The sequence below is a fragment of the Oculina patagonica genome, chromosome 1 (assembly GCF_052425735.1).
Source record: "Oculina patagonica isolate OP01 chromosome 1, crgOcupat, whole genome shotgun sequence".
NCBI lineage: Eukaryota > Metazoa > Cnidaria > Anthozoa > Scleractinia > Oculinidae > Oculina > Oculina patagonica.
This window is the reverse complement of record NC_135758.1, coordinates 21268110-21295269: the sequence shown is the minus strand read 5'-3', so window position 1 is coordinate 21295269 and position 27160 is coordinate 21268110. Positions and strand designations below refer to the sequence as shown.

At 39.7% G+C, this 27160-nt stretch overlaps 1 protein-coding gene across 1 annotated transcript; it reads left to right on the top strand.

Moving 5' to 3' along the window:
* Positions 1-27160, top strand: LOC144645537 (uncharacterized). Its single transcript, XM_078505120.1, has 25 exons — positions 1-160; positions 257-308; positions 2310-2470; positions 3035-3092; positions 3590-3698; positions 4010-4137; positions 5099-5234; positions 7783-7857; positions 8885-9051; positions 9685-9760; positions 10172-10525; positions 10982-12076; positions 12209-12940; positions 13173-14173; positions 16407-17013; positions 17433-18983; positions 19567-19632; positions 20027-20422; positions 21151-21255; positions 21565-21627; positions 23315-23674; positions 23823-23881; positions 24105-24438; positions 25947-26009; positions 26320-27160. The coding sequence occupies exons 1-25, from the start codon at positions 126-128 to the stop codon at positions 26619-26621; spliced, it is 8085 nt and encodes a 2694-aa protein (XP_078361246.1). The 5' UTR covers positions 1-125; the 3' UTR covers positions 26622-27160.

The following is a 27160-nucleotide window of genomic DNA, read 5'->3' as shown; positions in this document are numbered from 1 at the left end:
ATGTTTTCATCGCCGCAATGTTTCATCATTGGATATAAGATATAATGCAACTGGAATAACTCTCAAAGGCCCGTTTAATATGTAGTTGTATCTCCCGCACGCAAGGTCTTGTAAGTTCGCCAAATATGAAAGACGTACTAACTGTAAGCGCTCCAAAGAGGTAGGAAATACACAGTGCTCAAGTCTGTGCTACTTAGTTCTGTGCTTTGAGTCTTATATCATAACATAGTTAATAATATTTATGTTTCTTTTACAGGTTTTTTCTTGCTTTCATTTTGCTCGTGCAATGGCCAAAAATAATAATCACGGTGAGTAACAACCCTTTTATTCTTCCGGTGTACGTGAAATAATATTACAACTAATATTTTATCAAAATGGCACCCAGAAACAATTTTAAAATGGAATTATCTGGTGATTTCCTTTTCATCCAAATATATTTAAAAACAAAATAAATATATTTTATCCATGTTTATTTAGAAGACTCAAGTAAAAGACAAATTAGCTTTGCAAGGGATTAGCGAATAATCGTTAGGTTGATGCCAAATACCACACATGCCTTTTATTCCGGCAGAAGTTTTTGTTCGACCCGATGAAGTGGCCCGAAAAATAGGCAGTTTAGTTTGGTTCAGAAAGGATGTTTGTCATCAGTTCTTTGCAACCGAGCAAGTTTTGTTTTCCATAACCGTCCGTGAATTTTCATACTGAAATTTCGGCTGGTGGCATTGAAAACTAAAACCAAGAGAATACAACAAAGAGAAGCATGTTTGTGAACTGTTCTCAAGGTCATTTGCGTGGTCATGTTTTGTTTTACCGGTGTATATTCCGTAATTCCTTTATCTGTAGCAAGCCAAAAATTCCAGCTTCTCAGATTATTTTTTTTTTTCGCAAGAAATATAAATTAAATCGTAATACTATCAAAAATAATTTATGGGATTTCCGCTTTTAGCTATTTCGTGTTTTTTAACAATACAATATGCCTTACATTAATTTCTCGATGATGGCTGTTGTGTTCAAAGAAGCACACGATTTAAATTTATTTCATAACTCTCAGACAGAAAGAATGTCTCAAAATATTATCCCCCTTTAGAACGTCGCGTTATTTGAATCACGCTGAGAAAATCTGCCGTGACTTGCCATAAAATAACGACAATTAAATCCAAGGAAACGGAGATGTAGGTTAACGAATGCACGTGGTCAATGTATTTTTCACGTACATGTGTATTACGCATGCGCAAAATGGAACAAGGGCCACTTTTCAGATCAAGTCTTTGTTTTCTTATCGAATAAACGAAGCAGAAATAACAATTTGTGGGTTATAAACCAGATTAGCGATACTTAATTACTACCGCCTTTAATTGCCTGCCACGCTAAGCATGTGTGGCACGCGATTATTACCAAACTAAATTGGATTAGGCTATTAACACCCTGCTGAGAAATTTCAACAAGAACGAGAGACGGCTGCTTGGCAGGATCTGTAGAAATGGGCTCCAGACCGGCATCACGCTACATCTGTTACAAATAAATTGATGCATTCAAATAATGGATGAATTTGACCGAATTGGCCCATGTAAGGACCAGTATATCTTTAAAATGAATGTCTGCTTAGATTGGTTTTGATTGTTTTAGCTTACATCCCCGGGCTTACATGTAACATTTTCTTCAACTCATCCTTTATTGTTATCGACCCACGCAATCAGTCGCAACTATTACCACACAAGCCAGGTTAAACACAAGCCAGGTTAAACTTTGGCGCTGTCTATTTGCTTGCCTCCTACGCAGACATTCTTCAGGCCCGACATACATGCAATGTTGAGGAAAAAAAGTTGCGTGACGAGGCAATAGAACGTTTCGTAGAAAACTCTTTGTTGACTGGATCTCCTTCGCAGCCTACATCTCTTGCTGTAGAAACACTATATGTACACGTAGTAGGCGTCACTAAAGGTGCAAACAGAAAAAAAAAAAACACAACGATGGTAACAGCACGAAGCATAACACTAGCTTGCAGCTACTGAACAGGGTGAAAAAAAGGGGCGGGGGGGGGGGGGGGGGAGTGGGGGTGGTAGAAGGTGGGTGACCCAAACTTAGGAGCCCTAAACATTTCGCCCCGGAGCCCGAAGATCTATAATTCTACTGCTTGAAGCATTTTTATTACTTTGCTGCAGAGTGGCGAGCCCTGAACCGTCTTGCTACAGAGACAAAAGCCCAAAGCCCCGGGTCCAGAGTCTAGAGCCCTGTCTTTGAGAAAACAAAACAAAATTATTATTAAAATTTAAGTTTCAAAAGCGTGTGTTTTTGTTTTATTAATTTAGCAGGCTGAAGTCGTAGACAGTGAAAATGGACGCCAGGAATCTGGCAAGAATTCCACAAATGAAGAAGAATTTTACGAGCAATTTTACGAATGGTCGGTCTGGAGTCCCTGCTCGAGAACGTGTGGCATTGGGATAAAATTCAAAGGACAGTTATGTCTCAGGTAAGTAGTATTAGCACATGGTACCCAGCACAATAGAACCAGAGGGGTTTGGGCATTGATAGCACATTGAGTTATTTTTACCTTGTTATAATGTCAGTTAGCCGGGCCACCCGCCCTCTTTTGAGATATATATACCTCGTCCTCGTCATCCCCCCCCCCCCCCCCCCCCCCCCCCCATTGAAAACTCGTCTGAATTGTGCGAAGCGGAATTTTCATGGTATTTTTTCTGGGCGTTTGAACCTGTTACAAATGTTTGGACTAGAGATCTTTTATCTGTTCTTGATAATAATTAAGAAAAAGCACGCAGACTTAGCGTATTAAGCAAATTGCTGGATTTCTTAATAAGCGTAATTAATTTTTAAGTTATGGTAGCTCATTTTACCCCCAAGTCTGGCAAATATGTATCATGAACGAATTCCCAAGGAAGCAAAGATGAAATGTATGGTGGGTTGAAACACCGTTATGCATTGGATATCTGTGTGAGTGTTATTCTATAGACATGCTTTGTTCAGCTCTTAAATTAGAATGGGCTGCCATGTTAAACTTTTCTTTTATATTGAGCAGGGAAAACAAAGCATTGTGCGAGAAGACATCCAGGATATATGAAACATGTAACACACAGGTAAGGAGCTGCATGCAACCTTCTATCACATGCCATTTAATGGTTCTGTATGCTAAAAAAAGTATGTTGATTTCCTGTGATCGAGATAAGTGGATATCTCTGTTTTATTATTTGACAGGTTTTCATCCAAGTCAAATATTCAATCTGAGAATATTCTGTCTGTGAATATTAAGTATGTGAAGGTGTCAGGCAATTAGGAAGCCGGGCAGACTGGCAGTTAAGGGTACAGTTGCGAAATGCAAGGTTGCTCCCCACATCACTGATATTAGAAGCTGGGAAGTAGATAATTAACTCTAACGTAATTTTAAGTGCTTAAAAAACCTTCTGAGCGTTATCCCAGGCAGGCAGGCAGGCAGGCAGGCAGGCAGGCAAGCAGGCAAGAATGTCTCCAATCTGCAGAATAAAACTCTAAATTCATTTTTAAAACGTTTTTAGATCGGATGATAACCAATGATACTATTGACTTTACTTATTGTTGTGCTATTATATTCCTGCAGCCATGTCCTCAAGGAAGCGCGAATTTCCGAGATGTACAATGTGGACAGTATAATGGCAGAGATATTTTCATCAATGGCGGTAGAGCGAAGTGGATGTCATATGTTCGAGGTATAAAAGACACATTATTAGGGGAAAAAACTGTACTCAAAATTATTTCCAATAACTACTAAAAGTACTGTTTATAACCTACTTGAACAAAGTTTCGCGCAATTCTCGTGCGATCCCGTACGCACATGTTTCATTTTGCTGTTGCATGCCTGCAACAAAGTCATTCTGATGCGGTACTATCTTGTTTTAATAAACAACGGAGAGTCTGAAAACCACAGCTAGGAATATGTTTTAACATTTTTTGTACACAGTGTGTGATATGGCACGCATTAAATAACTCAAGTAATGTTAGATTTATTTAACCACGCTAGGTGAAAATCAGTGCCTGTTGTTCTGCTATCCTTATGGAGAAGACTTGTTTTATTACTTTGGAAGAGCGAAAGATGGGACTCAGTGCTCCAAAGAACCTTACGGTGTTTGTGTGTTCGGAAGATGCAAGGTAACCATCTAAAACTCCATAATAACATTTTAGTTGTAAAGTCAACTCTATCTAAGCAGACACCACTGAAAGGCGTCACCTCTCTAAGGGGACATGATTGACTGGCTGGCTGGAGATGGTCCCGAGAGTGTCCGCTTTAGAGAGCTGACTGCATACCGTGAATAACAATACGATTTTTAGTCAAGAGCAATGGTAAAGGTAAAGCCTGTGTCCGAGCCTAAGTGGCCCATACAGCCGGAGCTTATCCCGGTTTCTGTAGCATTAAGCGACTAGGAGTATTGCTACTCCCCCCTAGATGGGATGCTAGTCCATCGCAGGGTTACCCCCCAGCAGTAAGTTCGCCGGTACCCATTTATACACCTGGGTGGAGAGAGGCACTGTGAGAGTAAAGTGTCTTGCCCAAGAACACAACGCAGCGCCCCGGCCAGGTCTCGAACCCGGGCCGTTCGACTCGGAGCCGAGCGCGCTAACCATTAGGCCACCGCGCCTCCCACTAGTCAAGAGCAATACTAGTACAATATTTACAAAATAAAATATTTACAATATTTGTTTTTTTTTTTCATACTTGAAAGGTTGGTTGGCTTGAAAATTAAACTTAGCATATGAAAGTTGATTACTACATAACTTTCTTAAAGAAAAGCAAGTATATCAAATTATTTTTCCATAACCATTGGTCATGACAACATTAGTGGAACATTTTGGCGGGAAAAAGTGTATGCATACGACTTGTGGAATATCGTCAATTATGAGCTTCAGTCCCTGTTTAAATCTTCAAGCTTGAAGAAGTGATGCAAAAACGCTTTTTTTTAATATCAAAATACGCGAGATGCCGCCACTGAAGAACAACTCCAAACGTTTTTTTTTTTAATTGCGTATTAAGCGTGAAACAAATAGTTTTAATTTTATAATTGACTTCCTTATGTCAAGTCTAATCCTTTTTTTAATCTTGTTTCCTCTTTAGCCTGTAGGATGCGACAACAAACTCGAGTCAGGTATCTCCATGGACAAGTGCCGCGTGTGTGGCGGGAATTCTACAACATGTCAGCCAATCAGAGGAAGGGTTGAAAGGTTACCAACTCAGTTTGAACGGCTTACAGGTGGGAATGAAATGTGACTGTTTAAATGTGTTTAATGTGTTAAATGATGATTTGATTTCTTCTTTCATTATATAAAGTAAAGGTTTTCAACTTCATGTGGTAGGAAACTTCATAGTGCGTGATCCTCGATTGGAAAACAGGGGGAAAGGTGAACGCAGTGGCACGCGCACGGCACGTTCGCACGTTTCAAAAGATGCGTGTCTTAACAGGGTACTCCGTGTAAATCACTTTCCTCGTTAGTAGCAAAGCTATTTGTTTTTCTTTGCACGCTAAAAACAAAGTAGCGTGTTGAAGACACGGTCATCGTGTTTTGGTGACACAAGGGAATCACTCATTTGCTCCGAGCGCTTTTTCCAGCATGAAACTTACAACACGAAACCATTTTTCGACCCTGGGATCCCTCTGTCGGACAAAGCCCCTTGTCATTTTCATGCTTCGCCAATTCGGCCACGTATAATTTAATCACATCTTGCCGCCAAACCTAAGCGTTCGCAGTGCCGTTACGGGTAAAACTTTATTGACCTCGAGCAGTTCCTCTTTCACTCAGTCTAACGAGCAAGATGAAAATTGCGAGCAAAAAACTAGCGGTCTTTTGTTTATTGCGATTTTTTTGGAGCTTTTTGCCGGACTAAGCGAAAGAGGGAATGCTTGCAGTCTACAAACTTTGTTAAACACACAGTTCTTCAAGTAATACTTCCATTGTTTTTGTAATGCTTTGCTATAAAAAGGATCGAATCACATAATGATATTAAATAGGGCTTGAATGATAAAGGCAAAGCCATTGTTTCATATTTGCGCGTTACTTATCCAAGGTGCTTATCGAGTAAAACAACCGATTTCATGGGCGTGCGCGTTGAGTTTCGAAGATCAAAACTTTTTTCCTGCAGCTAACAAGAGCTAAAACAACAGGTCTACGCTCGCGCTTGAATGTGCAAAAAAAAGTTTTTAACCCTATTCAGACCGAGGGGGGGGGGGGGGGCAGGCTTTTGGGCCCGCGCTGCTTCTTTTTCTTTTTCCCTTTCTGAGTTTGCCTAAAATTATCTGGCACAATTTGGTAGGGTTGGATGTGTGTCAGGAACTTGACATTACATGGCAATGGCATTTTGACAGGCATGTTTTTCCAAATTTGTAATTTTGCGTGTTTCTGTTAATAAAAATCTACTTAAATGGATTATTTTTACATTTTTACGGGTTTAAAGCACATTTTTTTTTATTTTGAGTACTTTGCAGTGATTTTGGGTGGTTTTCTGGCATTTTGGAAAAATTTTGAAATCCAAGATGGCGGATCCAAGTGGCGGCTGTTTTGACATCATGATGTAATTGTCACGTGATGTGACGTCACCATCTAACGTGACGTATACCAAAGAAGAGTTTCGGACATAAATATCTATAATTCGTGTTGCATAATATTTTGGAAGTGACATAGGGGGGCCAAAAAAGCCCGGTCTGAATAGGGTTAAGCCTGCGCGGGCACGTTAATTTTAGAAGAACAAAGATTTTTTTCCCTTAGGCCCGGTAATACGGGCAACATTTCTGTTCAACTTGTCTCGCAACATTGTTGCATTTCAAGTTGAACGAGTTGTTGCCCATATTACTACCGCGCGCTCAACTTGTCTCGGAACAAATTTCGGTGTTGCAAGTTGAAAAAAATTGTTGCAAAAAGTAGAACTCGGTTCTACTTTGTGCGACATGGTGCTGCAACTTAAAGCTAACAAGAGCTAAAACAATAGGTCTTCGCTCGCGCTTGAATGTAGTTTTTTAGCCTGCACGGTACGTTGATTTTTGAAGAACAAAACTTTTTTCACCTACGGCTTTCAAAGACTAAAACGATAGGACTTCACAAGCGATTGAATGTGATAAAAAGTTTTTGCCTGTGCGGGCGCGTTGATTTTCGAAGAATAAAGTTTTTTTTTTCCTACAGCTAAACAAGAACTAAAACAGTGGGACTTTTTTCGCGATTTTTTGTTGCAAACATTACAACACACTCCAATACAATAATTACAATTCTTACACTTACCGTTAAGCTAGTGAATATTTTGGTGAGAAAAAGAGCAAAACAACGATTCTTCCAGCGGTGTTAACTGGTAAGTTGCATGCAAATTTGCCGTGTTAACTTAACAAGAATAGTGTGTTAAGAAATCTACCGTGTTAAGCAAACGACCGTGTTAAGAAGTCTTTCGTTCGTGTAAAAAAAAATACCGTGTCAATTAATCTACCATGTTATAAAACAAAGCTCTACCGTGTTAGCCAAATGCAAAGAAAGACCACAATCACGTTGCTGGAAATCAATTGTTTTGATTCACATAATCGCACGATTAGCGTGTCGTGTTAAGACCGTGAGAACGCGTGGCTTCCGTGCCGTATGCGTGCGTTCATCTTGTCCCTGTTTTTCCGTCGTGGGTCATATATAGTACTGCAAGGCTGAAACCTTTTTCACATTACGCAGCTGTCAGGTAAAATTCTGAGTAAACAAAACCAATAACACAAATGCAAGATTTTTGAACGAAGCTTACACCTTTTTTTCTCATTTACTAAATGATTTAAACAGGTTATGCAAAATTGATGGTCATACCAAAAGGATCAACGAGTGTGTTTCTGACAGATACTACGTGGAATTATTTAGGTAAATATTAGTTATCCTTTTCTTTACTTTATTTGACAAGGTTTAGTAATTAGAACCAAACGACTGAGTCGAGAAAGTTATCAAACAATCAAACAGAAATGACTGACAAGCCAACTAAATGACCAACCGATGCTGATGACCGATACCAACCTACCTACCTACCTACTACCTACCTATCTACCTTCCTACCTACCTACCAACCTACCTACCTACCTACCTACCTACCTACCTACCTACCTACCTACCTACCTACCTACCTACCTACCTACCTACCTACCTACCTACCTACCTACCTCCCTCCTACCTACCTACCTACCTACTTACCTACCTACTACCTACCTACCTACCTACCTACCTCCCTCCTACCTACCTACCTACCTACCTCCCTCCTACCTACCTACCTACCTACCTACCTCCTCCCCTCCCCCCCTACCTACCTACCTTCCTCCTCCTACCCTCCTTCTACCTACCTACCTATCTACCTACTTACCTACCTACTTACCTACCTACCTACTTATCTACCTACCTACCTACTTACCTACCTACCTACCTACCTACCTACCTACCTACCTACCTACCTACCTACCTACCTACCTACCTACCTACCTACCTACCTACCTACCTACCTACCTACCTACCTACCTACCTACCTACCTACCTGCCTACTTACCTACCTACCTACCTACCTACCTACCTACCTACCTACCTACCTACCTACCTACCTACCTCCTACTTACCTACCTACCTACCTACCTACTTACCTACCTACCTACCTACCTACCTACCTACCTACCTACCTACCTACCTACCTACCTACCTACCTACCTACCTACCTACCTACCTACCTCTCTTCCCCCCTACCTCCCTACATACGTACATGACTGACTGACTAACCGACTGACTCCATGGCTGAATGATTTTTTTGGGATGTCTTGTTAGCTGTTGAAATTACTAAATTAGTTTCTTAGGAAGAATTTTTTTTTACTTCTGAAATAAAAAACATAATATACACTTTTTACAATATCAGCTCTAAGAAGACAAAATGGCGAATATGTTGTCAACGGTAATCGGATCGTCAACTGGTCTGGCATGTTCAAAGTCGGTGACATGGAGGTACAATACAAAAGACTCTCAAACAACATCAAAGAGACTATACAGATATTTGGTCCCACAAAGGAAGATTTATTTGTTACGGTGAGCCTCATAGAATCTTGTTTTTCGCTACTTTTGTTCGCCTTATCTTGTGTTTGTCCATTAACTTAAGCAATCTGTAAGGGGTTCAGGGCCTGCTTAGTCAGCGGATTTAAAGCAGGTCCTTGAAATTGCAATTTGCGAGTCCTCTTTCTTCTTCCCTTCTTTCCATCTTCCCTTTTCAAAAGCTGCACCAGAGGATTTAATGCAATGCTTTTAGGCTTTCTCGCGGATCTAGTTTACAAGACCGTCTACCTCAATCGCGATAAGGAATTATCTTTTGGATTCAAACCAACATTTCTGACACGATTTCCAACAAAAAGAAGAAACCTTTAACGCATATCATAACAACAGAAACGTTTTTCTTTTGTGGGTTGTTATAAAAAATAGGGGTATTTTCATAACGTGTTTTGCACAAAACTATTATACATGTATATCAAGAAAGAAATGTTCTCTAAATTAATATATGATGGAAAGCTAAAGGGTCTGTTATGATTTATCACAGAATATTTTTTTTCTTTTTTATTAATCTAAGACTTTGTTGTTGTATTATCAAAATTAATTTTCCAGACTTGTTGTTAAGACTTGAACCACATGATTAATTTCCATTTATTTTTTTTTATCTCAAATCAATAGTCGCTTTTAATCACAGGCGAGTTGAATACAACCTTTGAATACTGGAAACCAGCTGGAGTAGAAAAAGTTGCAGGAGGTGTGTTCTAGATTCTGTTTAGAGGTGTATAAAAAATAATTACATAAAATGGTAAATGATTTATGGTGCCTTTTTTAGCACTAAAGGTTGCCAGAAAGGAAAGCAATGAATACAGAATGCAGTTCCTATAATTATTATGCGACTAGTTATCAGCTTTGTTGTCATGTATTACCCACAATTAATAAGTCACATGTATAAACGCATTTCAAGCCGACGATGTTGTTTTAACCATCAGGTGAACTATTTGTCACTGCATGAGTGGAATAAGTGTTTTTATGCCAGAAAACCCGTAATGACTCAACTGTAAAGCCAAAGTTTATGCTTTCCATTCGAGGATTCGCCCCTCATCCAAATCCCGCGACTCTCGTACTAACTTACTTCTTTCTAAACTTTCTGTCAAACGCATTTCAGATACACCAAAAGACATCCTCTCCCCACTGCAGATGGGCTGGGGAAGCTGGACGGCGTGTTCCGCTTCCTGTGGCGGAGGAATCAAGGTACGTTCCCGATACCGAGACGTCACCTCCTTTTCGTCGTTCCGAGGAAAGGAGTCAGAAGTCAAGAAGTGCAACATTAAACCGTGTAATAAAATGGAAGCTGCATGGTCAGAGTGGGGGCCATGGGGTGAATGTAGTGTAACGTGTGGAGGAGGAGCCAGGATTAGATTTCGGTACTGCAAGAAACCCAGCTCTTCGGTAAGATCTGGGTGCCCTGGTAAACGATATGCCGTGGAACAGTGCAACATAGAGAAATGTCCCGAAGAAGGTGGGTTTAGGCTTCCTTGAACGAGATCGGTGTATAGTGTAACATGACAGTAGGTTTGGCAAAGGGTTTCAAAATTATTTTCGGTAACATCAGGTGACTGATTGGACGTTGTGATTAGGTAGCAATCATTAACCTAATCAAAAAGTCAATGCACTTATAGAGGCAGGTTGCTTATTGTTCCATTCAGCGAAAATGACCAAGCTAAAACTTTTCTCTTTGCATATTTTGTGGTTGATAAACACCTGTAAATCTAGACTTGTAAACTAATAACATAAAGTGTGCTTTGGGGCAATTGCAGTTTTGAAAACCATTTGCAATGCTGCTTTATATTCTCTGTTTTTATATAAACGAGCCAGCGTTCTTAAAAGTTTCCATCTTTGTATGAAAATACCTATGCAACTAAACAGAATTAGTTACGCAAGTTGATTTCAACATGTTTCGTTTATCTCGGAACAGAAACAAGACCAACGACATCGGAAATAGAGGGAGTCACAACAACAGCTTTATCTCAGGCATTTCGCACACAGGAGTTTGTGACGAGAAACAGTTCAATACTTGTTACTGCTATGACGTCTGAGTCAGAGACATCTTCAGAATCTATAAAACTGTCGCAAACTGTTTCTACGCATTCCAAAAGTCCAGAAATACCTTCTTCTTTTAAGTTGCATTCAATTCAATATCCTAATACTGCTACGGAAATCAGTTTACAAGGTCTAAAGCAGAAGACACTTTCGAGAGTAGAAGAAGAGGGGTATTCCCTGTCATCTACATTGAGCGTGTCACGGTTTTCGAAGTTATCACTCCTCGAGTCTTCTACAATGCAAGCGACAACTACTTATAGAAGTGATATTTCTAAAACAACCCACAAAGTGGGTATAGACGTTACTGAAGCTTCGCATCACCAACAGAAACTATCTGAATCCTCTGTGAGGGAAAACGTGAATTTGCTTGCTTCACATGTGGAACAAAGTACAGTTTCTCCAGTTCGAGTGTCTAGCATCTCGTCAGAATTACCTAGAATTGCCCATAGCACGTACAACTATGTCACGCAAACTATCACAACAAATGTAAGGCCATCCCCGGTAGCCATGGAATCTTTTGCTACTGCAAGACAATTCAAATCACCAACGAATTCAATACCATCAGCAACTGTTTTTGAAACCAGTGTCAAAATTCGTTTCGATGTCGTTAGTGTAGAGACTGTCTTTGGTTATGAATCTGAGAGAGGATCAACTGTGAGGGACAGCAAGCCTGCTGTAGTGTTATTCAGCAAGGGTGCGGCTTTTGTTAGTTCTTCTCTTGCTCCTGAGAATATTACAACACAGAAACGACCGCAAGTGGCAGGTAGTTCAACTGTGAGTCCCTTTGAAGGGCAGATATCAGCTGAGTATACAGTTCCTCCTACAAATGGCAAAGACAGTGGCGTGCAACATGTGTCAACCAATAAAGTTACTGCCACTCCATCATTAACTGGCGATTTAATTCGTCACAAAACTTTAGTTGCACCTTCCACTTCGCAAGAGTTAGTCCTTGATAGGATGTCAACAATATAGAAAGACGTTACTTTTACGTCACAAACACGGGGGGCAATAAACACATCCAGCACGGTATCGCATCCTTCGACATCATTTCATAAAACGCGTTATATTGTTACGGATGTATTTCCGACAACATTTTCATTAGGCGAAAGAGCAGTTGCTTTGAATAGTTCTGTGCTTTCAACTGTTGATCACACGTCGATTTTAGAACACACGGAAAGCAGTTCTTTGAAACCTTTGATTAGTTCCGACTATCCTTTGGTACCTTCCAGCCGAACTTTGCGTGGTACAAAGACAGAGGAAACAAGAACTCTTTCTAGACATGAAACTTCAAGGCCAAGCATTGAATCTGGCACAGCGAAGGTAACTTTGCGTATAGAAATGTTAATAGAAAAGAGTGTAGAGGGAATTCCAACATCTATTTACAAATCGTCGGCATGGATCGAACCGGATTCCACGATGTTAGTGAGAAAAACACCTACCTTTCTGCCTTGGAATCAAACAACTGTAAAATCCCTTGGGCCTCCTTTATTTGAATCTCAGGCCTCTTCGGAACTGATTGTGGCAGAGTTGGGAAGTTCTATCTTTGAAAATACGACAGAATCTTCTAAAGTGTCTCCGTCTATAACGTCGGTAAATGAATACATCAAAACAACTGACGTCCTATCCACTACTACGTCAAAAACAACAGGACTAATAAACGGAACCGATGAACTAATAACTTCAGTGTCAAATAAAAGAGATGAAGTTGCATTTACAAGTTTAAAAAGTACAAAGCATATACACCTGACAAGGATTAAACCAGCCCAGATGTTTTCTGAAGTGGAATCAAATGGCACTCGTAATGAAAGTTTTAAGACGACAACTGCCACAACAGGTGAAACGAGTGCTACAAAGGTTACTATTTCTCTAGAAATCACGCCAATTGGACGAGTTTTTTCATCAATAACGAACATATCGTCGGTATTTTTCAAACGTTCTGAATCCAATCAAATTATTGGACAGAGATTGTCAGCAAGTGTTAGTTTTACACGGAGTCAAGATAGGATGATGTCAGTATCGACTGCATCGTCGACCTTGTCCCCTGAAGTGTCAAGAGAATCCTTAACCAACTACATGTCTTTCAGAAGTTCGTCATCGAGGCGAAGTATTCTTTCGTCACTGTCAACACTGCATACGTCAAAATCGCCAACAACGCCCAATTTTAGTTGCCCAAATAAACGCATCTTTGCTCTCCTCCAGCATCATCAAATTTTCTACTGTTACTGAAAGAGGCTATCTTTATTTGACGACATCGCCGTCTCAGGTGTTAAGCTCAGAATTGAAAGGTGAAACTGTTACCAAGCATGTGAAATATTCAATGAACTTGTCGTCAACGCTACATGTGCAATCATCGCTATCGACTTTGAAGACGTCAAAACTGTTGTCAGCGCCTTTATCCACCAAGATAAAATCATCACTGCCTGTGTCCAGTATCGTTAAGGCTCCTTTCGTCACTGAAGAGGGATATGTTTATTTAACAACATCATCGCATCCACAGTTAAGCTCGCCACTGAAAAGGAAGGCAATGACACAGTCACCGTCAAAGCAACGCAAACATTCAATGTCGTTGACAGCCGAAACTTCAAAACTGTCAAAAATACCATCCGCTTCCAGTATCATGAAGTCTTCCATTGCCACTCAGGGAGGACGGCATTCTCTCCCAACAGAAACATCTCTCTCAATTAGGTCAATATTGAAAGAGGAAGCAATTACCACGGATATGCATTCTTTAACTATTCTGTCGCCAAGGCCAAGCATGCTATCAACGAAGTCAACATTAAGGACGTCAAAACTGCAATTAACTCCTATAGTCTTTGAGAGATACTCATCATTATCTGTCCCTAGTACCTTAACGTCATCATTTCCGCAGTCTAGCCCATCGGGAGAAGCCATGACTAATCATATATATTCATTAACAGCTTTGTCGTCAAGGAAACGAATGCTTTTGTCAATGTCGACGTTCGAGGCTTCTAAGCGTCCAAAAACACATTTCTACGTTGAGATGTATTCATCACTACCTCTGTCCAGTATTTTCAGATCTTCCAGTGTACCATCGCTTGCTTACAACGTCACCACCTCTTCAATTTAGTTCAGCACCGAAAGTAACAGACAAGAAAAACTTTAAAGACTCTTTAACGAGTTCATTTTCAAGGCAGCAAATATCAGTCTCAATATCTACACAGGTGAGGTCAACACTAAAAGTAGAAGCCACGACAACCCATCTGGATTCTTCGACACGTTTTTCGACAAGGCAGCTCTTGCTGTCACCAATGCCTCCCCAGTTTACCTCCACGTTAAAAGTGGATCCCTCGGCAAGACATATTTATCCTGAAGCAAGTTTCTTATCAATGCAGCAAGTAAATTCATTGCCGTCTTGGCGTTCTAGTTCAGCATTGCAAAGGAAAGGCACCACAAGCGGTATAGATCATTCGAAAAGTTTGCTGTCAAGACAAAGTATGCCATCATCAATATCTCTTCAGTCTACCTCTATATTAAATGCAAAACCTTCCACAGGCCAAATTTATTCTTTTACATCTAAAGATTCAACGCATCAGTTGTATTCACTGCCGTCCCGGAGTTTTAGCTCAGCACTCCATGTGGCAGTCTCCCGAAAGAATAACGATTCTTTGCCAATTTTGTCATCGCGACAAGGCGCGCCATCTTCAATGACCAAAAACTTGGAAGCCACTCCCAACCTTGTAGTGTCTCCACAGTTCGGTTCAGCGAACGTAAAAGCAACAAAAAGGCTTTTGAATTCTTCAACAAGTATGTCGTCAATGAAACACAGGATGGCATCGGTATCTTCAAATTTCAGTTCCGTTTGGCAGATAAAGGCTACGGAAAGCCTAATGGATTCAAGAACAAGTTCTTTGTCACGAAAATACACGATTTCATCAATGCCACCAGAGATAAGCTCAACACTGCATTCACAATCCACGACAGCCATTATGGATTCTTTAATATCTTCGTCGTCGGTACCTAAAGTGTTATCATCATCGCCCTAGCGATTGACCTCAATAATCAAAGTAGAAGCCACGGAAGGCTTTATGCCTTCTTTAAAATCGTCATCGTCAAGACATGAAGTTTTATCATCAACGCCTCCGCACTCCAGCTCACCACTAAAAGTAGAAACAAGGAGAAGCCTGTTGTTTTTGGGAATTTCGTGGTCAAAGAATAACGTTTTATTACCCCCATCTCTCCAGTCTCTCCATATTAGCTTAACAACGAAAGAAGGCCCCACGATAAGTCTTATGGATTCTTTGTCAAGCTCATCGTCGATGCAACGCATGCTGCTATCAGAATCTTTACAATCTAGTTCAGCACAGAATGAAACACCCACAAAAAGCCATATGTATTCTCTGACGAGCATGCCAATGCAACGTGTGCAGTCATCGCCCTCTTCCTGGTTTAGCTCAGCACTGCAAAAAGAAAGCAAGGAAAGTAGCATAGATTATGTTCGACGATCGTCATTAACGTCTTCATCAACGTCTTTACTAAACGTAGAAGTCGCCGGAAGCGTCGTTGAGTCTGAAACAAGTTCCTTGCCAAGTAAACTTATAAAGTTTAGTGCAACACAGAGACTAGAGACCATGACAAGCCTAGTGAATTCTTTAGCGAGCCCTTCTTTGAGGCAAAACATACTGAAATCAACTTCTCCAAAATTTATAGAGAAAAACAAGACACGGCTTATCGATTATTTGAACATATCTCCATCAAGACAATACATGGTATCATCGATGTCTAGACAATTTAATTCACCACTAAAGGTAGAAGCCATAAAAACTTCAGTGGATTATTTACCAAGTTCGTCGTCAGGGCAACTACATGCTAACATTATCGTCTAGTTCAGCACAAAGGAACAGCCAGGACAAGCGTTTTAGAATCTAACAATTCGTCGTCAAAACAAAGAATGTTGTCACGAGTCTCTCCACACTTAACTTCAGCATTAAAAGTAATATCCACGACAATCGTTGTCAATTCATCAAGACCTTTATCTGCAAAGGGCGATATTCCATTACCGTCGTCTTCACAGATTAGGTCAACGTCCCAAGTAGAAGTAAACACAAGCCATATGGGTTCAACAAGAACGTCTTCGGTCAAAGCACGAAATGCCAACATCGGCGTCTCTACACTTAAGTTCAGAATCGTCAGTGCAAATAACGACAAGCCCTAAGGATAAAATAAGAGCTGCTTCATCAAAGCATCAACTGCAATCATTACCGTCTCTAAAGCTGAGCTCAGCACCTGAAGTACAGATCATTACAAGCCTTACAGACTCAACAACAGCTTTTTATTCAAAGCTTCCATCCATTCCATCATTGGAGTCTCTTAAGAGTAGCTCAGCACCTAAAGAAAACATCAAGACAAGCATGACGGATTCATTAACAACTTCCTCGTCGAAGCATGAATCGCAGTTATTCCTTTCTTCACAGCTAAGCTCAGCACTTGAAATCACAAGTATTTTTATGGATTCAATAAGAACTTCTTCGCCAAAGCTTGAACCGCAATTCATGTCGTCTTCAGAGGTTAGCTCAGCACCGAAAGTAGAACTAAAGACACGTCTGATGGATTCATTTACTTCTTCCCTATCAAAACATAAAATGGCGTCGTTGTCGTCACTGGATTCAACAGGTCCCTCTCCGTCTAAGCATATAATTACATCGTTGTCATCTGCACAGGTTAACTCAACATCAAAAGTTGAAAAAAAGATAGGACTTGTGGATTCATCAGCAACTTTCTCGTCAATGCATAAAATGAAATCATTGTCATCTATACAACTGCGTTCTGCACCCGAAGTAGAAACCAAGAAGAGTGTTACGGATTCAATAAGAACTTCTCCGTTAAAGCAGGAACTGCAATTATTGCCGTCTCCAAAGATAAGCGCAACATCTAAAGTACAGATCACAAGTCTTATGGTTTCGTTAAAAACTTCTTCGTCAAAGCATGAAATGCCTTCATATTCCGCTACACAGCTCCGCTTAGCATCTGAAGTACAAATCACGGCGAACCTTATCGATTTATTAACAACTTCTACGTCAAATCAGGAAATGCTGTCATTGTCGTTTTTACAGGCAAGCTCAGCGCCTAAGGTAAAAGCCACGAAGAGCCTTAGAACTCCCTTATCAAAATATGGAATGGCAGCATTGCCGTCTTTACAGGTTAGCTCAACATAAAAAGTACGAATGAAGACAAGTCTTATTGACTCACCCCCCCCCCCCCAAAAAATTAACCCCAAATACGAACAAAAAAAAAAAAAATTTACTAACCACCCCAAAAAAAAACACCCCAACAGAAAAAACAGCGCCAAAGGTAAAAACAACGAAAAGCCTTAAGAACTTCTGTATCAAAGGATGAAATCTCATTATTGCCACATTCACAGGTTAGCTCTACACCTGACGTTCAAATCGCGACAAGCCTTATGGATTCAATAGCAACCTCCTCGCCAAAGTATGAAATGTCATCACTGTCGCCTACACAGGGTAGCGCAGCACCTGATAAAGAAATCAAAAGTCTGATAGATTTACTAACAACGTCCTCGTCAAAGCATGAAATGCAGTTATTGCCGACTTCACAGGCTAGCTCAGCTAAGGTAAAAGTCACGACAAGCCACAGAACTTCCTTTTCAAAATATGGAATAACATCATTGCCATCCTTACAGGTTACCTTATCGTCAAAACTACGAATGAAGACAAGCCTTATGGAATCATTAAGAACTTCCTCGACAAAGCACGAAATGCTATCATTGCCGTATTCACAGGTAAGCGCAACACCTAAACTAGAAATTGCAACAAGCTTTAAAGCTTCAATAAGACCTTCTTCTTCAAAACAAAACATGCCATCCTTGTCGCCTTTACAGGATAGTTCCGAAGTCACGGATGATTCCTTAGCAAGATCATCATCGCTTCACCACCCAACAGTGGAAGTAGCATCTGCAAGCCCGAAGGATTTCATTTCAATTTCGCCATCAAGGCAACACGTGATATCATCAATATTTCCAAAATATAGCTCTTTAGTGAAAGGAGAAGCCACGAAAGGTCTATCGCATTCTTTAATAGTTCCTTCGTCAAAGAAACGCATAGTATCGAGGCAAAGAATGCTATCATCACCGTCTCCGCAGTTTAGCCCGTCAGTAGAAGTAAAATCGACTTCAGGCCTAATAGACTCTCTGAGAAAATCATCATCAAAACAACTCATATTATCATCAGTATCTCCACAATTTACCACAGCACTGAAAGTAGAAGCCATGACAAGTCACATGGAATCTATATTGTCAAGGAAACGCACGCTGCCATCAATATCTCCTCAACTGAATTCAGCCATGAAAGGAAGAGTCACGTCAAGCCTTATGGGTTATTTGGATTCTTTTACAACTTCTTTGACAAAACAGCACATGCTATTATCGGCATCAACAGTCAATACCTCAAAACTGCCATCACCACCTTTATCCGATAAAGTCACCTCATCGTTTCCTGTCTCAAGAAAGTTTAAGCCATCAGTCTTTGATCAAGAGGGCTATAAATTTTTCAAGACATCGACGTCTTCAAAGCTAAGGTCAACACTGACAATGGAACCGTCGGCAACATTTTTAGTCTCTTCAAGCTCTTCACATGTTCGCGAATTGTCAAAACAATCAACCGCCAGTCTATCAGTTAGTTCTGATAGACAAACCGCCAGCTCCTTATCAAACTTATTTTCAACCCCACTTTCAAGTGAGAAAAAGAACCAAGCAATTAGTGCGTCAGTTGACTCTTCAAAAAATCCTTCGTCGGCCTTAGAATCGCGGACATCGAAAATGGTCAAATCTAGTTTGCAACAAGCGTCAGTGGAAATGGCTTTTGAATCAACTCTCACTCCCACAACCATTCAGGAAGAAAAAAGTAAGTGGCCATATAGGGGGTGGGGTTAAGTTTTGCTCTTAATAATCCACTTTCAGGCCCTGTGATCATTTCTTGTTTAAGATTGCTTTTTACGTAAATGACTACTGCGTGATGCTAACGTTATATCGTATTAATGTATGGCAGTGGCTAAAATCATTTGTCAGCCACGCACTTTGAGGGCCAACTGTATAGCGTTTAATTAGTTACAACTGACAAGATATTCTAACGTGAAAAATATTTTTCATTGTTCCATAATTTGCTTATCTTTCCACGAGAGTTTTTTATTTAGGAATGGAAGATTTATTCTATATAATTTATTTAATAAAGCTCGTAAGTATTCGATCGAACACTCTGAAATACCTTGTAAGAAAAAAAATCGAAAGTTTATATGCCATCTAAAAGTTTGTTCTGGAAGTGTTTTAAACCAGGTACAAACTATTCAGTTTGGTCATTGTCTGAGGTTAAAAAATATTTAATCTTGAACTAGGGGAGCTAGGATAGAGGTGCACAGACCTAAAACAGCCATTCAAGAAGTGAGATGAGAAATAACAAAGACATCTTTGAATTTTGTTTTCCTTCACAGCAACGCAGTGTCCTTCGTGCGATTTGTCTCTGAGATTGAAAGAGAAGTATTGTTACAGTGACTATGGTATGTTCAAGGGTTCCACTTTATAAGATGTTTTAAATGGCTCTTTCTTTCACACTTCAATTCTGGAATTGCTTTTAGTTTCATTTATGAGTGACGCGAATCTTTCTGACCCTAAATATATGGCATAACACGTTTTCAATGTATTTTTTGTATGTAAGTACCCTTTAATGAAATCCAAAACCTCTCATTGATGAAATGGTTAGACAGCACTTAATTGAAAAAAAATCTGACGGCAAAACATCAAGTATTTTAAAAAGCCTAAAAGACTAAATTCTGACTACAAAATACAGAAAAAGAAGTCTAGGAGTTAAGGCACATTCACTTGGTTTTCGTTCTAAACAGGATAAATACAACAAATTCCCAGTTAGCTCTTGACTTCCTTTCTTATCTACAGCTGTACTTGTCAGGATCCGATCTGAATCAGTCGAAAATGGAAGCCAAACCTCCCATGCTACCAAAGTCAGGAAATTATTCAAGACAAATAATCCGATGAAGAAAAAACCTGAAATAAGATTTAACAATGAGGGCTGTACTTGCAGAACTAACCTCTTCATGAAGGAAGATTATTTTGTGTTCGGCAAACACGTCTCCTTGAACGGGACGATAGAAATTCTTGAGGTTAACAGAGACAGCTTTGTGACTGAATGGAAGGATACATTAGAAAAAGAAATAGAGCAGTTGGAAGGATACTGCTCACGAAGGTCCTTGATTCCTACTCCACTCATTCCCCTGACAGCCACTTTTAGCAGGAGCTCGTCTTTGCAGTTCGTGAAAAAAGAAACCACAGCGGGTATGTTGTCTTTTAAGGAGAATTTGTCTTTAAAAAAGCACTTTTTTCTTTTATCACCAATAAAAATGAATAAATAAGAAGGTCAGTTTTTTGGAGTGACTGAGACTATAGACAAGCAGGAAAAGCAAAAGCACTAGTACTACCTAAAGAACTTCTGATTTCCCTTATGCAAACAACAAAACAACACGAGCGCTCCAACAGTTGTCATGTCAGCTGTTACCATGGAGGCATGTTATGCTGCTTAGCAACCCTGACGAAAATCGCGCTTCAGTCTACTTATAGATAACAACATTTAACCGGAGGTTGAAAAAAAAAAAAAATAGTGGCCAAACATGAATGAAGACAAAAATATGTTTAGTCATACATTAAAACCGCCCATTTATGGGAAGTAATGAATGACACAGTTGTATTTTTCCGTTGTCACTGCAGAACTATAAGTTACTGTTAACTAATTTTATGTAGGGTTTTGTCTAAATTCACTTACAAAGAGGAATTGATCAATTTGATATGCTGGAGGTAAGTTTATAATCCTAGACAGATATGGCAGCTGTAGCTGCGGCCTGGGCAGCTTGGGATGGTGGGCAAGTAATCAAATTCCCCATGTCAAAGGAACAACGGCAATTATGATAATGATGATGTTTATGATTATGATGATGATGATGATAATGATGAAGATTAATCAACGCAAGGAAATAATAACAGAATCTCTTTTTTAATTTGAATCGCAGTTTCACCATCAACTCGCAGTAGCATACAACTCGAAACACCAACGTCGCGTGACACGACCGAAGCTTCTACAACAGAACCATCACCAACAACAAGTACAGATGAAGGTTTGTGGGTGGAAATTTGTTTTCCATTCTTTAACTCGCTGATTATTAAAGTATTGGCTCCCTAATTTTTTCGGCTTCGAGGGCTCTTGTGGACTGTCGCTCGCCAAATAGGGTATCTGCGCGGACAATCAATTTGCCAATTTGCAACCGATATAAATCTCGATCCTAATTCTTAAATGATGTAGTCGTACGTTATTAATTTCGCTCTAAGTAATCGAAACTCGCCAGTCTAATAAATCTATGTTTTAGAATGTGTACTTATGGTCATTTACTTCAAATAATAACTGATTCTTGTTCGTATATACACAGAAAAATGCAGTCCATGCGAGAATCTTATAAAAAGAACCAGAGGTTACTGCACAAGCGATTTTGGTGAGTCAATGTTATAGAATTATTGCAACTAGGCTACTGCTAAAGCTGATTTATCAATAAAAAGATGCTCGAGAATAACGGGGCTAGGAGTGCCCGTGTAAATGGGAAACAGTTGGGGAGGAGGAAGGAGGAAGGGAAGTAGGAGGGAAGGTGGAAGGGGGAGGGGGAGTGGAGGGGGAAGAAGGGAGGAAAAGGAGCTCGAGAGGAAGGAGTAGGAGTATGAAGAGGTGGTGGTTATGGTAGTGTTGTAAGCCAGAGTTTAATACTAATTACAGTTCAAATTGAAATCTGTAATAGGACTTCGCTCCCAGGTGTCATCTCTCAGAAAGGAAAAGGATATACTTTTTTTTATCTCAACAAGTTTTTTCTATATAAACCAGTAAAGTGTTGATGTCGATCTTTTTTGAGTCTAATGCTTGCGTGCGCTTTGCGCATGCGCATTAGACTCTTTGCTATATGAAAAAAGCTGTTAGCAATCCCAAGGGAATGGTTCGGGATCGATCATCGTTCGCTGTAATGTAGAAAACAATGATAAGCTGCAAGAACGGACTCCGTACGGACACGCACGATTAGTTTCAATTAAAAACAGCCAATCAGCGACACGTGTTCCCACGCATAATTAAAAGTTCTTTCTCAAGTCACGATTATTCAACACTTGAACAGGACGAAATAATTTTCCAGTTAAGACATTTGTAAGCTTTTTGTGAAAATAAATCTTCGTTTTCATTCAGTTAAGCACTTGTGTTTTCGTCTTGCTTAAAAAGCAAGACGTCTTTGAGAAAAAATATTTCGACGGCGACTCGCGTTTATTTACACAATGCGACCAAATATTTATTTTGTTTTAAAAAATAGAAAACTTTACCTCGGTTTTTGTATTTAAGTCATCATTTTGACAATTTTTTCTTTACAGTGCAAAAAAACCCTTCAAAAAAAAAATGTACATGGATAAATGTAAATCAAGTTACGCGACTAAATAAAATGCGTTGTTTGGCCGCTTGCAGTACACTCCCGGCCTTTCCATACACTGATCGATTTTACGACTCTCAGGTCTTAATTCTTCTTACAGCTAAAAATATAAAATGGTTACATTGATATGGGTGATGATTCGCGAATTGTACATATAACTCCTGTGTTGGTAGCTCGATGCCTAGTTTCCAGCGTTCAAAAGGTCATCATTATATTGACGTGAGCATTTACACCCGTTTTTAGGAAAATCTGTCACTAATGCTTACAGTACAATGGAGTAACAGTCACTATTTCAAGTGCTTTTATTGCAAAATCTGTTTCAGAGTCATCATCAAAATGGTGAAAAATCTGAAAGAAAACGATGTGAAGTTCTTCAACCCTTGTTGTAATGAACATGCTTTTTGTAAATCGTCACGAATCTTGTCCAAATGTTTAATCGTTTCTGCTTTTACGGACAATACGGAAAAAGTAACATCAACTCTGTTCAACTTTAATTTGTGAAGCATATAACATTTATGACTGTTTCGTTTTCATCCATATCATCCACGTGCCCCTAGTTCTAAAGCATTTAAATTAAACTCCCGAACAAAACCTCTAACAATTTTAACCGGCTTACGAAAACCGCGCAATCTGTATCACTATGCCATACGGCATTAGACTCATGTCACCCTTGGTGACCTATTTTTTTTTTTGAATTGATCTCTGTTTTTTCCTTTTGTAGTGATTCACGTCAAGATACTGTCTGAAGCTATAAACGAGTTTAATCACGACACAAACTATCGCGTTCGCTTAATTCACACATTCAAGATGATCAGTGCAATGAAAACAGTACGAAGTGTCTGGATACTAGGCAATCAATGCCGCTGTCCCCTAATTCTCCCTGGGAAACAGTATCTCCTGATGGGTCGGCTAGGAATGCACGCAGGCTCAACCGACCCCATAGCTGAGATAAGTCGACAAAGTTACGTCGAGGAATGGAGAGGATCAATGATCCGTCGATTGCCGGACTTAAAGAAACGATGTCCTTTGAATACAACTCAGATGTCAACAATTATCACAAACAATATTGAAAGTACTACAGGTACTTTAATATGTTTTTTTTTGTATTACCTCGTTATAAACTATGATGATTTAGACTTGTTTTTTTTTTCTTGTTTCACTCATTTGACCAGTTTTTCTAGCATAACTTTTAGTTTCTAAAACTTTTTATGGTATAATTAAATCATTAGCAAGTTTAACTTATCAAGGGCATTCAAAAGGCACAAACCCCTTCAAATATTACCAAGCAGTATAGCAGTATAGTTTTCTTAAAATATATTAAATTATAAGCGAAATTAAAAATCAACCACGCATAGGATTGGTATTACCTTAGATTTCAGGTTCACCTGGAAATTTTTGTACACTCATTCAATCTTTTCCCTCTAGCAAAGATTCAATGTTTAAGCTACAATTCATGAGGCCATTCTTGGGACATTTGCGTGTTTTACATTCCAAACAAGGAAATAAATTAGCAATTGCCTCCCCTGCTTCGTTACAATGTTGTTTATCTTAAAAACAATGCCTCCCGTTGCGGTCTGTTACGCAACATTTCTATGGGGGAGGGGAGGGGGTCACGTTACTGTAGTAAAATTAAGAGTATCCCAAGGAATTATGGCGTGGATTGTAGATTAAAGAATACAAATATAGATAGACGATTTGAAGCTCATTCATCGCTTTTTCTTTGTTGCTTTCGCTCGGTGGATCTGACTGATGTAGCCACAGCTCCGCCTACAACTGAAAAAAGAATAACAACAGAGAAGACCTCAAGTCAACCGCCCACCTCACCACCAACTTCAAAACCACTAGGTAATGTAAAACGTTGTGCCGGGTTTACACGGGCATTTTTTGTTGCAAATATATTTGATCGTGTGGATGACACAACAATTTGTTGTTAGCAGTCCAAAGTTTAGTGCGCTAGATATGACCCTGGACAACAGAGATACGCACAGAGATACGCGCACATAGTGGTCAGTGGGAGTTTGGGAGATTGGGGACAACATATGTTGACGCAATATTTGCCACATTTTGTGCCACGAGTCGTCTATACGTGACAACTTTCATTTGTCACATAAAAGCTAACTCGCCAGCTTGTCAGCAAATATATTCGTCACATAAGAATTGACCATTTTTTTCTCATCTACACGAGCAAATACAAGTTGTCACATAAAAAAAGCTCGATTAAACCCGGTTTTAGACCTCTAGTCCTAGGTTAGAATACTTAATATCAGTTGCTATTGCCATATATTTTGTTAAATGTAAGTTACGAGAATTTGGCTTTACTAGCAGATTATGTTCTTTATTTTCTTTATTCTTTTCGCTTCTCTGTTAGTCAGTACATAATATTATAGAGGGAAGCTACACATTGATCACTATGGATACTTTCAAGTTTAAGTTATCTCGCACTTCTACAAGTCAAATATGGCTGCACAAAAGCTTTATGTAAGGGAATCGTAAAAGAAGACTGCAAAACCAAGAACATGCCATGTGTTTTACTAAAGCTGCACCTACGAGTGGCACATGATAGGTTTGATATTCCAGAGGGCATTTAGATACGTTTCTCATTCTATGTAACTAAAAATTTCTGAATTCAAGGCGCAAAAGTTCAGGAAATGTCCCCCCCCCAAAAAACCTACTAAAAGTCTAAGTCAACCCATCCCCCATCTCCCATGGTGGAGGCTTGGTGTCTGAGTAAGCAGGTAATAGTATTCGACTTTAGACGCCACCGTTGATAACTTGAGCGATGGCCTCTCACCACACATTAGAATCCCGATAACTCGAACCTTCAAGGAAAATAGAAAAAGGTTCGAGATATCGGGAGTTCGAGTTATCGAAGGTAAAATTAGTAAGAAAACGACCTGGAGGGTCGCAGGGATGGCGGGGGCAGTGATGAGAGCACTCGCCTCCCACCAATGTGGCCCGGGTTCGATTCCCGGACCCGGCGTCATATGTGGGTTGAGTTTGTTGTTGGTTCTCGTCTTTGCTCCGAGGGTTTTTCTCCGGGTCTCCGGTTTTCCTCCCTCCACAAAAACCAACACTTCCAAATTCCAATTCGATCGGGAATACACGGCCCCAAAAGCTTCTAGCTTTAAACCCTACCGTGCCTAAATAAAGGTAACTTATTTATTTTATTTATTTACTTGGAGGAGAATCAAAACGAGATAGCGGAAGGTTCGAGTTACCGAGGGTTCGAGTTATCGGGATTCAACTGTACTACAAACCGCTTAGCATTTGAATGTTATGCATTCGTTTGCTGTTTTAGTTTAGTAACTATTTTGCCCATTGCTTTACTCATAGACGTTTTCCTTTTTTTTCAGTGAAATGCCGCCCCTGCCGCATAACAAAGAAACGGAACAAAAGCTTCTGCGAAAGTGATTTTGGTAAGTAACTAACGACTTTTTTGTTTCCACAAATAAAAGTTTATTTAGTCTCCTTCTCTCTGTTGTTCAAGGGATGGACAATGCTTTTCGCACAGTTAATCACCATCCAACATTTGTTTCCCAGTGGATAATGTATTAAGAATTAAACACAGTTTTCTATGATTTATTGGCCTAATCACAATACAAATGAATGCTGTATTGCTTTTTCATAATGAACATTTGGATAACAAGTAAACATCGCCAGCGTCCTGGTAAATGGTCCATTATCCAAAGATTTTATTTCTTACGTTGTCTTTATTCCATTCTCCAGTTATTCGAGCAAGAATATTGGAGGCATCGTTTAATGATACTCTTCAAGAAAGTAAATACCGAGTGAGGATTATCAAAGAGTTTAAAAGTGCTGTGGACCTCAAGGTTCGGCAAGACATTTTCGTGGTAAACGATCATTGTCAGTGTCCGAAACTGGAACTCCGAGAACAGTATGTAATCATGGGAACAGTTGAAAAAATCTCCATTACTGATGTTCGGCTGTTGATTCCTGCTAGGCCGTATGTTTGGATTTGGAAATCAAGAATGGAGGCGGGACTTGAATCAATCATTTGTGAAAAGTAAAAAAAAATCTTATATTGACATAAAGACTGGCACAGTCGTGCACGTGGATAGGTGGGGAGCTTTATTCACCCCCCCTTTCCCCCCTAAACTGATTGTTTGTAAGTGTGCTTGTTATATGCTGAAGCATCCCTAGGCAACAAAGCTTATGGTATAACTATCTTGAGAAAAATATCTTGTTTCATGAGGTTTCATTCCAACATAATGATTAGGCAATCTTTCCCCAGAGTGTACACGTTCTGTAATTGGTTCATTTCAAGGCCGTATTCTACAAGACACCCCGATCCCTGCGCCTTTAAGTTCTGTTTTCTATAGCATTTTCTTGAAATCATTTGCACATTCCAAACTGTAAATCACGGGTCCTTTTTATTTTCCTTGTTGATAAATTTATGCTTCGCACTCTTCACCCGGCTACAAAACGCCAGGGCAATAACTTGGACAATATGGACCTCGAACTCGATAACAAGTGGTATGCATAAGATGAAAGATCCTGGAATCTACCTAATGTACAATTTGTAATAAACTATAAAAGGTTCACTGTT

Coding starts and splice junctions, on each gene's coding strand:
- LOC144645537 (XM_078505120.1), top strand. CDS start 126: ATGAAAGACGTACTAACTGTAAGCGCTCCAAAGAG. Junction 7,858..8,884: donor TACTACGTGGAATTATTTAG/GTAAATATTAGT, acceptor TTACAATATCAG/CTCTAAGAAGACAAAATGGC. Junction 14,174..16,406: donor TACCATCGCTTGCTTACAAC/GTCACCACCTCT, acceptor TTTTATTCAAAG/CTTCCATCCATTCCATCATT.